Source organism: Chelonia mydas, chromosome 2 (genome assembly GCF_015237465.2).
Source record: "Chelonia mydas isolate rCheMyd1 chromosome 2, rCheMyd1.pri.v2, whole genome shotgun sequence".
Lineage (NCBI taxonomy): Eukaryota > Metazoa > Chordata > Testudines > Cheloniidae > Chelonia > Chelonia mydas.
Genome location: NC_057850.1, coordinates 652,254 through 665,033, shown reverse-complemented (window position 1 = coordinate 665,033; position 12,780 = coordinate 652,254). Strand labels below are relative to the sequence as shown.

General features: G+C 51.5%; 1 protein-coding gene across 48 annotated transcripts in view; it reads left to right on the top strand.

The window, feature by feature from the left end:
• SCRIB (scribble planar cell polarity protein) overlaps positions 1–12,780 on the top strand; it is a 240,891-nt gene that overhangs the window by 54,599 nt on the left and 173,512 nt on the right. For 47 of the 48 annotated variants that reach the window (XM_037891716.2, XM_043538871.1, XM_037891709.2 and 44 more), the window contains exons 14-16: positions 202–435; positions 862–1,176; positions 3,414–3,476. In XM_037891716.2, the coding sequence (XP_037747644.1) occupies positions 202–435; positions 862–1,176; positions 3,414–3,476 (612 nt within the window). The remainder of the gene's footprint in view (positions 1–201; positions 436–861; positions 1,177–3,413; positions 3,477–12,780) is intronic. The other variant, XM_037891689.2, reaches the window with a different exon arrangement.

Below are 12,780 nucleotides of genomic sequence, written 5' to 3'. Positions count from 1 at the left end.
CTGATAAGTACCAGGCTGGCCGTGCCACGGGTTGGGATGGAGTGAGCTGGGGAGTGGCACAGATGAGGCCGGGCAGCCCACTGAAGCAGTTGGGATCCTGCTGGGCCAGGGTCTGCAGCACTCGGTGTTGGTCCCATTCCACCTTTCTGTGTGCCCCTTTGGCTTCTGCCTCAGTTCTCACTGCCCGTCCCTCTCCCACAGGAGAAGAGGCTGAGTGCCATGTCCAATCGCAGCGAGGACTCACATGTCTCCAACAGCACTGTCTCTGCCAACTTCAGGGAGGAAGAGGAGGAGGGGCGAGGGGGAGACAGGCTGAATGGGCAAGTGCCCAAAACACAGGAGCTGGAGAATGAGGCGAAGCCTGGAGCTGAAGAAGAGCAAGAGGTGGAGGCGGTGGCTGGTCAAGAGGAGGAGCTGGAAGTGGAGTACAATGAGGTAGTAGCTGCTCTGGGTTGTTTTGTGGAGGATCCTGATGGGGCCTGTCTGGAGATCTCCCAGAGGCAGAGCAGCAGGGAGAGGCTGGAGGCGTGGATGGGAATGGGAGGTGGGATAGAACCTGAATGTTTGCAGAGCGGGTGGGCACAGGCAGAGGCCATGGAAGTCAGGTATGGGTGGAAGGTCAGGGGCACAGGGGTGCTGGCAGGGTCCTGGAGCGGAGTGTGGTGGAAGCTGCTCTGGATGTTGCTCCTGGACCTGCCCTGAACAGTGTCAGAAGAGCAGCCCTTGGTCTGTTCCTCCTGCCTGTGTGCAGGGCCCAGCCCTGACTAGGTTGGATTGCAGACCAGCAGCTGTCAATGCTTTGCCCCCAGGTCCAGCTGTTGTCTGAGGCTCACAGCCATTCATGGGTCTTTGTCATTGTAGCCCACAGTGCATTTTGCTGAGGACACTCTGATCCGGAGCGAGGATGAGGATGAGGATGAAGACCGCCCGTTCCCAGTGGAGAAGCAGCGGCTGATCCGCAAGGACACGCCGCACTATAAGAAACACTTTAAGATCACCAAGCTGCCCAAGCCAGAGGCAGTGGTGGCGCTCCTGCAGGGGCTGAACAGTGACAGGGTCCCTGAGGAGGAGGAGCTGGTGGGCTGCAATAACAGTGCAGAGCCTGAGGAGCAGGAGGAGGCCTGGGACAAGGACGATATGAAGAACGGAGCCTTGTCCACACAACCATCAGTCAAGGTAGGGCCTTGGGGGGTGCTGCACAGGCTGGGAACTCCCTGCTGCTCTCTGGGCTGCCTTTCTGCCTATCCAGCTGCTGGGAGGCAGAGGGTGGGTATCCAGAGCCCCTAAATGGCTGTGCTTTGAGCTGCTAGGCCCACATGGTGCTGAAGAGAAAACCCGAGAAGAGACACTTCAGGAGACACTGTGCTGTGGGTGGAAGAGCTGGGCTTGTCGTGGGGTCAGTGCTGCTGGTTTGTAGCCTTGCCAGCTTCCCAGACTCTCCTCCCTGTCTTCCGTCCAGACAGTATGTCTCACCCATTGCTGTAGGATGTGTTCCATGCTGTGAGAGTCATCCTCGTCCCCCAGCCTGAGACAGGTTTTCTCCTCCCAGCTCTGTGGGTGCTGCTTCTCTTCTGCACTGGGGCGAGCTCTCTTTCTGGGCAGGTCTGTCATACTTGCTCTGGGTCCCGGCTCCCAGCCTGTTGCACAGAAGTGCCCCCTGTGGGGGGAACGGGTAGTGGCTGCAGAGTAGCACATTGCTCTCCCTTGTCCTGAGGAGCTGTGCTGCTCCCGAGTCTTCAGGAGGGGGATGCATTCCAGTGGCACAAGCACTGTGTGCACTAGGAGAATTGTACTCTGCATTCACTTCACACAGAAGGCCCAGTGCTGCCCTGAGGGCGCTGCCCTACCACGTACCATGGGAACCTGGGGCCAGGGAGCACCATCCTGCTCATGTTTGCCCCGCCAGCCGTTGGAGAGGTGGGAGGGTATCTGCCCAGCTCTGAGTGGAGCTAACATGCTTAGGCAGGCACTTACGGGAACATTTGTCGAGAGAATGGTGTTCATGGGTTATCATGGAGATGTGTTGGTGTGTGGCTAATGAGGTAACTGGGATGATCTGTGATGTCATCTGGAAGTGGGTTTGGAGTTGGTGGCTATGTTGTGAGGCATATCACAAGCTGGGAGAGAATTAGGGTTATGATGTGGTGTAGTCTCCAGGTGCTGGGTTGAAGCTTATGGTCCTATTCAGGCTAGGAGGCCCTCTATCCCCTGTGGGGCTGGAGAGGCTCCTTGACCGAAGTGGGGACGTTTTCATGCACTCAGCATCTTTTGTTGATGTTGGGTCCTCCTTTTTTGCCTGCTCCCCTGGGGCTGCCGTGGTACCCAGCACACAGGCCCCTTGCCATGTGAGACGCTCCGAGCTGAAAACAAGAGATGTGTATCAAGAGTGTGCAAAGCTGGCTCTGGCCCTCCCTGCCTCAGAGTTCAGTTGTTACCTGGAAAATGGCCTGGACCAAGAAGGCTTCTTCCAGCCTGGCACCGTGGGCTTAGGGCCCACTCCTGTAGGTAAAGCCCAATGAAGATCATGCAGGCACTGATGCCACAGCTTCTGCATCTCCCCATGGTCAAATCTGTGTTGCTGATGGTTGCAAGGCACCTACTAGGAGCTGCCCTTCTCAAGGGGTTGGGTCAGACACTTTTTCCAGCAAGGCAGATTTGCAGGCCTGACCTCTTCTCTGAGCTTCTCTCCTGGAGTGGGGATGTGAGTGCTGTGTCCATGGGGAACTGCAGGTGAGGGGTGGGGTGTGTGTGTGTGTGTTGGACAAGCAGAGAGGAGGCAGGGCAGTGTGGAGGTGGGAGTGAATCATGACCTAGAGTTTCTGGCATGAAAACTGATGCCCTAAGGAAATCCCGAGGGGTCTCGTACTAGAGGTCTCCTGTGTACTGATGATGGACGTGGGAGCAGGACACTTGTGGCCTTTGGCAGAATGGGCTGTTGTGCTGGAGCCTTTTCTCCAGGAGGGTGGCATGGTGAGATTGTGGGGTAGCCTCTGTCCCCTGTGTGCAGCAGCTGGGTGGTGCTACAGGGCCCTTCTCTCCTCTCTTCTGTATCATTCAATGCTTCATTCTTCCTGGATGGGGCACAACAGGGTTCATAATGGCGAGTAATGTTCAGCTCGTGAGGCTGGAGTTCAGATCCTGAGTGCCAAGCACAAACAATGTGGTCCCAGGGCATGGAGTTCTATGAGTCTGGCCTACAGGATTGGCATTCTCACTGCTCTGACCACAGGGGAGGTGGCCCTGTCTGGTGCTCTGTGTGGTGAGTGGTGTGGGAGAGGAGATCTATCCCCATGCTGTGTGGCAGGGCCTGTCTCTCAGCGGTGTGCAGTCGGGTGGTGGTGGTGGTAATGGTGGTGGGTTTGGTTTTTGCTCCACTAATCCGCATGCCTCTTTGCTGGTTCCTGTCCTAACAGGGGGTGTCGTTTGATCAAGCCAATAATCTGCTGATTGAGCCTGCTCGCATTGAGGAGGAAGAGGTCTGTACCATTCCTGCTGTTCTCTCTCTGCCAGAAATCATCCCACCTGCTTGATTTGCTTCCCAGTCTGAGTCATTGTTGCAGGGGGAATTCTGCTCTGTCTGGGACAAGTGGCTTCTGGACCTGACAAATAACAAATGCACAATGATTTTTTCTTCCCCATCTTTCCCCTCCTTCCCTGCCTTTCCATAACTGAGGTGAGAATGGCTGCTGCAGATCTGGGGTGAGGTGGGAGACATTTAGGAACCCTGTGCAGGTTGAGAGTTCAATCCCTGCTTGCACTGAGGAAGAGGGGAGCCAGTCAGGTGCGTGGGGAGCGGGAGAGCAAGAAGCACCCCTTTTGTGAAGGGGGCTTTAAGGCAGCAGCGAAATCTGTTGGAGGTGGTGTCTGAGCACAAGGGCTTGGAATGACTGCTTGTACCCTACGGTGAGGCTGTAACTCAGGAGCCTGCGTGGTGCAGTAGGTGTGGAGATTGAAGCAAGTGTCTCCCAGCCCAAGTGACCGTGTGGTCCAGTGACTCATTCTCAGGGCAGTTTAAGGGAAGCTCTCAAAAGCACTATGGAAATGTCCTCTCTTCTCCTGCCCCTCTTCAGGACTTTGTGATGTTTCAAAGGAGATTCTGAAAGCAGCTGTAAGAGTCACTTTTGCAGCAGGTGACAGCAGAGGGATATTTTCTCTGCCTTCCAAACTCACTGGAATTTTCCAGAGCCCCATCTGTGTCACAGATCAAGCTTCTGCCTCTCGCTACCAGGGCTCACTCTGTCTATGAACTTTCTGACCGTTACCGTATTCTGAGTGGGCTTGTCCTGTTCCTTGAGTCCAGGGGAGTCTCACCCTCTCACTGCCACTCTGCAGTGGAGCCAGCTCCGCGGCTGGGAAGGAGGAGGTTTCTTCCTGATTTTCCAGGTGACATACGCAGCCTCTGCTGTTGGAATGTCTCCTGCCATCAGCCCTATTGCTCCATTCCCACTCAGGGGGCACTTTGGTCTGCTGGGAGCTGGCAGAGTACAGAAATGAGATGGATGCCACCTGAACTACTGACAGCCAGACCCTGTTGTCAGTACTGAATGCTCGCACCCAGAATGCTTCAGCTGTAACGATAATATCTGCATCTCATCTAGCATGTGCCATGCCAAGCCCCCAAGAGCTGGGTGCTGTACCAGAGTCCTGGCATTGCTGCTGATGCAATAGTGTGTCCTTGAACTTCCCTATCTGCTCCCTCCCCTGTGCTTGATAGCCAGGCCTCTCTGTCTGGTACAGGAGCAGGAGTTTCCTGGAGCAGAGTGAAGGAAGATCTGCTCTTTCTGTGGAAATGTTGGAGAGATGTTGGCCTTGGGAAGAATGCAGGCTCGATGATTCTGAGCAGTTCTCCTCTCTGTGTATCCCAAGAATGTCTCCATGGCTCTGGAGTGCTGAAGGACATTCACATCAGATGAGGAAGCTCTGACAATACATCCCTCCCTGTCACTCAGGTACGTTTACACTGTGATAAAAGACCTGCAGCACAGCCATGGCTGGCTTGGGTCAGCTGCCTCAGACTCATGGGGCTATAAAATTGCAGTGTAGATGCTCGGGCTTGGGCTGGAGCCCGAGACCCCACAATGGACAGGAGGGCCCTAGAACTCGACTGCAGCCTGTACTTGAATGTGTACATTGCAGTTTTGTAGCCCCACAGCCTGAGCCCTGAGTCCGAGTCAGCTGACCCAGGCCAGCTGCGAGTCTTTTATTGCAATGTAGACATACCCCCACGGTTGAGTAAAGCTTGGGTGCTCCTCTCCTCTCTTATCGGGTTCAATGCCCTTCCTTCCTGCTGATTGACACTGAGCTCCAGGCGCGGAGTGTCTGCTGCTGCTGAAGATGTAAGAGCCCAGGAAATCCCAGCTCTGCTTTCTCTCCCTCTGCCTGAGGGGGTGTAGCACACCCACTCTGGAGATGGTGAGGTGCTCAGGCCCCATGGACTTGGCAGTACTGTCAGCTAGAAAAACCAACCTTCTTACTAGCGAATGGAGCCCAGGGCGCCGGGATCACTAAATAAGTGAGCACGGAGTGCAGAAGCAGGTCTTATGGTGAAATCGCAGGTGGGAGCTTCGAGAGCGGCATGAGGCACTGAATGCCAGGACATCACCACTGGGTATTGCCTGTATCTTCAGGGTGAGGCTGCTGGAGCAGGGCGTGAACACACTGTTCAGCAGGTGTTCTTGGGCCGGGTTTTCTCTTGGCACCAGTAATGGGCACGTGCTCTGACCTGAAGGATGCTGTGTGCAGGGATGTTCCCCTGGCTCATGGACTCCGCCTGTGGGGCTCAAGTGAGGTCCTGTGCAAGGAAGAAGCCCCATATATAGGCATGACTCCTAATGGGAGGGGCAAGGATTTCTAGGGATTCCCCCAGGGGTTATCTTTTTCTCTGGCTGGCACAGAATCCAGGAAGCCCCCACGCCAGCTGTTGGTCTGTGCTCGGTTGTTCAGCACATAAACTGCTTTGTTCCAGACGGATTCTTCAGTCTCATTTGGTTTGTTGTCGCCCCAAATCCTCCCTGTCTTGGGCCCAGGGCAGGGCTGGTCCCTACATTGTATTCTACACGGTTTTGTCCAGTCCAGTTTAAATGGCTTGTGTAAAGGAGCTCTTGCTCTTCCACTTGAAGGTGAGAGTCCACTAGCAATGTGTTCCGCCTGTGTGAGATGCTTCCCCTGGTGATGGGGCCCACCGTCCCCCTCCATCAAGGGAGACAAATCCCTTTTGTGATCCATTTCGCTGCCAGCCCAGGAGGCTTTCCATGCTATTGAGCCTGACTATCCCTTTGCTCTGCTCTTCTCGTCCCTCCTGTTTTGTGCCTGCTTGCCCCAGGCTTAGGGCTTCCTTTCCCCATCTGTGTGGCTGTGTACAGAGCAGTCCCTTGCTGCTGCCTTCATGAGCCTCCTGAGGACCTGGCATGTCTTGGTGCCGGAAGGCAGCATAAGATCAGTCCAGGCTCAGGGCTGTCTTCTCCAGAGGAGCTCCCCTCGGCCCTCTTCGGCTCCTCCTCTGGCCTCATGTTTTCCATCTGAGGCTGGTGCTTACACTGAACATGCATAACTGATGAAAGTGCCTGGGTCCTGGCTGGATGTAGTGTGGGGCTGGGCTAAGTCCCCAGAGCTTGTGAAAGTCACTAAGGGGTACTGTGCAGGGTAGGCAGTGGCTGGGGGAAGGAGCGGGTTGAGGTCCTGAGCTGCTCCCTTTCCCCCTTCTGGGAATAGCTGTCTTGAGAAGTTTCCCCTGCTTGTGGGGCCCCATGTTCTCTTGGCCCAGCGTGCAATAAGGAGCAGCACCAGGCCGGGGGTGGGGGTAACTTCCAGAGGATGGGAATTCTTAGGTTCAGAGCAGGTGGTTGATCGCTGTAGCTGGTCTGGGTGGGACTCGCCTTCAGCCAAAAGTTGTGTCCCTAGGGAAACTACTGCGTAAACAGACACGCTGATTGTGCGTGGACTCATGGGGGTCCTTGGTGTCCAGCAGGAAACAGTGGTTTTGTATCTGCAGGGCTGGGCCAGGCCAGGCCAGGACTCACCAATGGCTGCAGTCCTCCAGTGTGTGAGTCACAGCTCTAGCATCTGCACCTGGAAAGGCCAGAGAAAGCAAAACCAAATTTGGACATGAGCCCCATGTGCCTGGCCCGATACCTTGTGGGGCATCATCCTTGGCTCTGCTGGAACTGCCAATGGGAGTGAATCCCAGAAAGGAAGGCCTTCAGCCACCTCTCTTGGCATGTTCAGCCCCAGGAGCAGGAGCATCCCAGTGGGTGGATGAGAGCAACTCCCAGAGCAGCCAGGGCCTTAAGGAGCCTGTCTAGCATCCGAGAAGGTCGCCTCCCTGGGAAGTGATCCCAGGGGATGAACAGCTGTGCTCTGCCCCAATTGGTGCTCGCAGGTGGGTGTGAGGACAACCTCAGACACAGCCTATTGCAGTAGGTAACAGGCCTGGCTGAGCACTGAGGCCTTCATCAGAGAGCTGTGGCAGCCTCAGGGAAATGCAGGAACAACAGGACCAGTGGGAGTGTGAAGCCCCAGAGCATCCTGGAGAGGCAGCTGTCCTCCCCCAAACGGAAGGTGCCAGCATGGCTTCTCCCTCTTCCTGCAGAGCATGTACAGCCCAGTCCCAGCCTCTTCTCCCTCTGGCCCACGCTGAGCTAGTGCTGCAGTTGTGTGAGGTTTGTTCTCTGTCTTGTGCTCTAGAAATGCCAAGCCGTGTCTGCACAAGCTCTCCAACAAAATGTAATTCCAGCCTAGGAAGGAAAGTTATGAGCAGAGATAGAAGACAGTGCTACAGCCTCCCCTTCCCCTCCACTCATCCAGTTCTCACAGTCAGGAATGACCTGCTGGAGGTTCCTTTTAATCCAGGCCAAAGACCATGTGGCCTCAGGAGTCCATGGCTATGGATATCTACCCCCACCTCCATGGAGACAACTGTTGGGTCTCGGCAGGCATCTGAGACCAAAGAGAAACAGAAGAACTGCTGGGAGCCCCATCTAACCTAGACTTCTGTGTCTTAGGGAGCTGGAACCCAGTTTCATAGAACTCTGCCACTACAGGAAGGATGGTGTGTGGTTAAAGCACAAGACTACATGTCAGATATGAATTCTGCTTCTGGCTTTGACCTAGTTATGAGACCTTGGGCAAGTCCCTTCCCCTCTCTGTGCTTCCGTTTCCACAGCTGTTTCTTGGAGCTGATGCTGCCCTGCTGCGCGACAGGCTGTTTGTGAGGAACTGAAGGGCAAGATATTGCTGTTCTAAGTGGTGAGGCTGCTCTGTTTCAGAGATGTCATCTCAGAAATAAAAAAGGTCCACAGAGCGTGTCTGGACTGAGAAATGCAGCTGGGTGCTCCACCAAAGCCTGTGTAACTGACTCAGGCTTCTTAATCTGGAGACCAGAATCCGAGGAGAGAGGGGTATGAGAGAGTGTTTGCTGTCAAGGCCAGGTGTGTGGGGGGCTCCTGGTCACCCATCTGGAACTGCCCCATAGCGCTCTCCTCACTAAGGACAGAGCTGAGAACTAGCAGTGTTCGCTGTGCGGCTGGGAGGAGCCTGGCAAGCTTCCTTATTCTTAGACGAGGCTTTCCCAATAGCACAAGGTGAGCTGCAGAGGTCATGCTGGGAATCTCCTGCTGTAGCTAAAGCTGCTAGACAATTTCCGTTCAAACTCTCTGTTCTCGCAGGCTCAGAGTTCCCTGACACATGCACTTGAGGGCTGAGATTCTCCACTTTCAGCCTCTGAGTGAAGGTGAATTGAAGCAAAATACCACCTGGTGTTTTTGAATCAGAAGAAGAGAAAAAGCCAGTAATCATTCTCCCCTTTAAAAATAACCTTACCCGTCTTTCTGCAAGGATAGCTCAGAAATGTCACTCTGGATACAAATAATCCCCTTGTGCCAAAGTGCAAGCCCCATGCTGGGCACCATAATTATAAATTCCCCTCCTTGGACCAGACTTCCCATGCCCCCTTTGTCTGGATCCCTAGGGCGGAGTTGTACCTCTGGTGTCTGCCCAGTAGGACCTACAGGCCTGTGGAGGATGCTGCCAGTTTTGGGGAACTTGGGGATACAAATCTTCAGTCCACCCGAAAGAGGGGTTGGTTCATAGATACTTTTTTTTTTAAAGGCCTGAAAGTATAATACAGGACAGAGAATTTCACTCAGTTACTTCTGTATTGAGCCTAATGATTTGTGTTGGACTAAAGCAGCTTCCAGAGAAGCATCCAGTCTGGATTTGAAGACTTCAAGAGATGGAGAATCCACCACTTCCCTTGGGAGTCTGTTGCAGTGGTTAATCTCTCTTGCTATTGTGATACAGGAGGGCCAGGGAGCAGTGGTAGAGTGTTTGAGGGGAAATATATAAGACCAAGACTAATTAAGGCATGCTTCCCTGTAGACTAGGGATGGTGGCTACAGGTTAATTGGAGCACCTGCAGTCAATTAAGGCCCTGTCAGGAACCTAATAAAACCCCCCTGCTTCAGGCAGACAGAGGAAGGAGAGAGGACTGGAGCTTGGAGGTGTGCTGTGAGACTTGAAAGATCAGAGAACCGAAATAAGGGAGACTCTTCCCCCCAGTGTCTAAAGACCAAAGGTACGCAACCCAAGGGGGAAGAGGGTAAGAACCCGCAGGGGTTGAGAGGGGCTGGGGCTCAAAGTAAGGAGCAAACCCAGATCCTTCCCCGGCTTCCCTCCTTTACCACCTTCCCGGGCCACTAGCGGGGCCCTCGACGCCCCAAGAGCAGGGGCGAGGGGTGGCATCTTAGCCCCCTGCCAAGAAAAGCGCAGGACCATACTAACATCGGCCATTTTCTCACACTGGTTTAAAAAAAAAAAAAAAAAAAAAGCCTAACTTCCAATTTGAATTTGTCTGCCTTCAGTGTCTACCCATTTCAGCCCGGGTCTTGTTGTGCCTTCTTGTGCTAGCTTAAAGAGCCATTTAGTATCAGATATTTTCTCCCCATATAGGTATATGTAGACTGTAATCAAGTCATCTCTCACTCTGATTTTTGATAAGATAAACAGATTGAGCTCTTTACATCTCTCACTGTAAGGCATTTTCTCCAGTTCTCAGATAATTTTTGTGGCCTTTTCAATTTTTCAACATCCTCCTATAAATGTGGACACCAGAACTGGATGCAGTATTCCATCATTGGTCTTAACAATACCATCCATACAAAACAGAGGTAAAATCACCTTCCTACTCCCTGTGCTTTCTTTGTATACCCAAGGATCATATTAGCCTGTTTTGCCACAGTGTCTCACTGGGAGCTCATATTCAGTGCTTGTCTACTATGACCCCTAAATCCTTTTCAGTCACTACCTTGCATGATGAGTCCCCCAGTCCATAGGTCTGGAATTCACTCAGTGTTCCTAGGTGTATAACTTGGCATTTAGAATACTGCGTGCTGTTCTGGAGCCTGGGCTCAAGAAAGGTTAATTCAGACTCGAACGGGAGTGAGAAGGGCTGCTAGGATGCTCAGGGCAATGGAAAGCCTGTCTCACAAGAGTAGTCTGAGAGCTTTGCTTGTTTAGCAAAGTACAGGATGAGAGGGGATCTGATTGCTCTCTATAAATACAACAGGGGGCTAATAACCAGGGAGGGAGAAGAGCTACCTAAGCCAGAACATAATGTTGGTGCAACAACAAATGGGGATAAACTGGTTATGAATAAATTGAGGCTGGAAATTAGAAGAAGGTTCAGAGGAGTGAGATTCTGGAACAACCTCCCAAGAGGGAGTAGTGGGGCAAACACCCTAACTAGTTTGAAGATCGAGCTTGTTAACTCTATGTATGGGATGAAAGGAAGATGGCAGGCAGTTTGGGTGAAAGGGACCATGAAATGATCGATTCCATGATTCAAGGGAAAGGAAGGAGTGAGAGCAGCAGAATAAGGACAATGGACTTCAAAAAAAAAAAAAAAAAAAAAGAAGAAGAAGAAAAGACTTAAATTGAGAGAACTGGGAGGTAAGGTCTTGTGGGAAGAAAATTTAAGGGATAAAGGAGTTCAGAAGAGCTGGCAGTTTCTCAAAGAGACTATATTAAATGCACAACTGTCCACTATTCTGGTCCAAAGGAAAGATAGAAAGAATAGTAAGAGGCCAATATAACTCCCTCAGGGGCTTTTTAATTATCTGAAAATCAAAAAGGAGTCCTACAAAAGTGGAAACACAAATGAATTGCTAAGGAGGAACACACAAGAATAGCACAAGCAGGTAGGGACAAAATCAGAAGTGCTAAGGCACAAAATGAGTTACACCAGCCTGGGACATAAAAGGCAATAAGAAGAGGTTCTTTAAATACATTAGGAGCAAGAGAAAGAAAAAGGGGGAGGGGAAGGAGAGCTAATAACTAGGGCTGTCAAGCGATTACAGAAATTATTGCGATTAATGGCACTGTTAAACAATAATAGAATACCATTTATTTAAATATTTTTCAATGTTTTCTACATTTTCAAATATATTGATTTCAATCATAACACAGAATACAAAGTGTACAGTGCCTGCTTTATATTTATTTTTGATTACAAATATTTGCACTGTAAAAAACAGAAGAAATTGTATTTTTCAATTCACCTTATACAAGTACTGTAGTGCAATCTCTTTATCATGAAAGTTGAACTTACAAATGTAGAATTATGTACCAAAAAAAAACTGCATTCAAAAATAAAACAGTGTAAAACTTTAGAGCCTATAAGTCCACTCAGTCCTATTTCTTGTTCAGCCAATTGCTCAGACAAACAAGTTTTTGTTTACATTTTCAGGAGATAATGCTGGCCACTTCTTGTTCACGATCTCACCTGAAAGTGAGAACAGGCGGTTGCATGGCAGTATTGAAGCTGACTTTGCAAGATATTTACGTGCCAGATGCGCTAGAGTTTCATATGTCCCTTCATGCTTCAACCACCATTCCCGGGGACATGCATCCATGCTGATGATGGGTTCTGCTCGATAACAATCCAAAGCAGTGCGGACGAACGGATGTTCATTTTCATCATCTGAGTCCGATGTCACCAGCAGAAGGTTGATTTTCTTTTTTGGTGGTTCGGGTTCTGTAGTTCATAGAATCATAGAATATCAGGGTTGGAAGGGACCTCAGGAGGTCATCTAGTCCAACCCCCTGCTCAAAGCAGGACCAATCCCCAATCAAATCATCCCAGCCAGGGCTTTGTCAAGCCTGACCTTAGAATCTCCTTCCTTAGAAGTTTTTATCTCCTCCCTAGGTAACGCATTCCAGTGTTTCACCACCCTCCTAGTGAAAAAGTTTTTCCTAATATCCAACCTAAACCTCCCCCACTGCAACTTGAGACCATTACTCCTTGTCCTGTCCTCTTCTACCACTGAGAATAGTCTAGAACCATCCTCTCTGGAACCACCTCTCAGGTAGTTGAAAGCAGCTATCAAATCCCCCCTCATTCTTCTCTTCCGCAGACTAAACAATCCCAGTTCCCTCAGCCTCTCCTCATAAGTCATGTGTTCCAGACCCCTAATCATTTTTGTTGCCCTTCGCTGGACTCTCTCCAATTTCTCCACATCCTTCTTGTAGTGTGGGGCCCAAAACTGGAAACAGTACTCCAGATGAGGCCTCCCCAATGTCGAATAGAGGGGAACGATCACGTCCCTCGATCTGCTGGCTATGCCCCTACTTATACATCCCAAAATGCCATTGGACTTCTTGGCAACAAGGGCACACTGCTGACTCATATCCAGCTTCTCGTCTACTGTAACCCCTAGGTCCTTTTCCGCAGAACTGCAGCCTAGCCATTCGGTCCCTAGTCTGTAGCTGTGCATTGGGTTCTTCCGT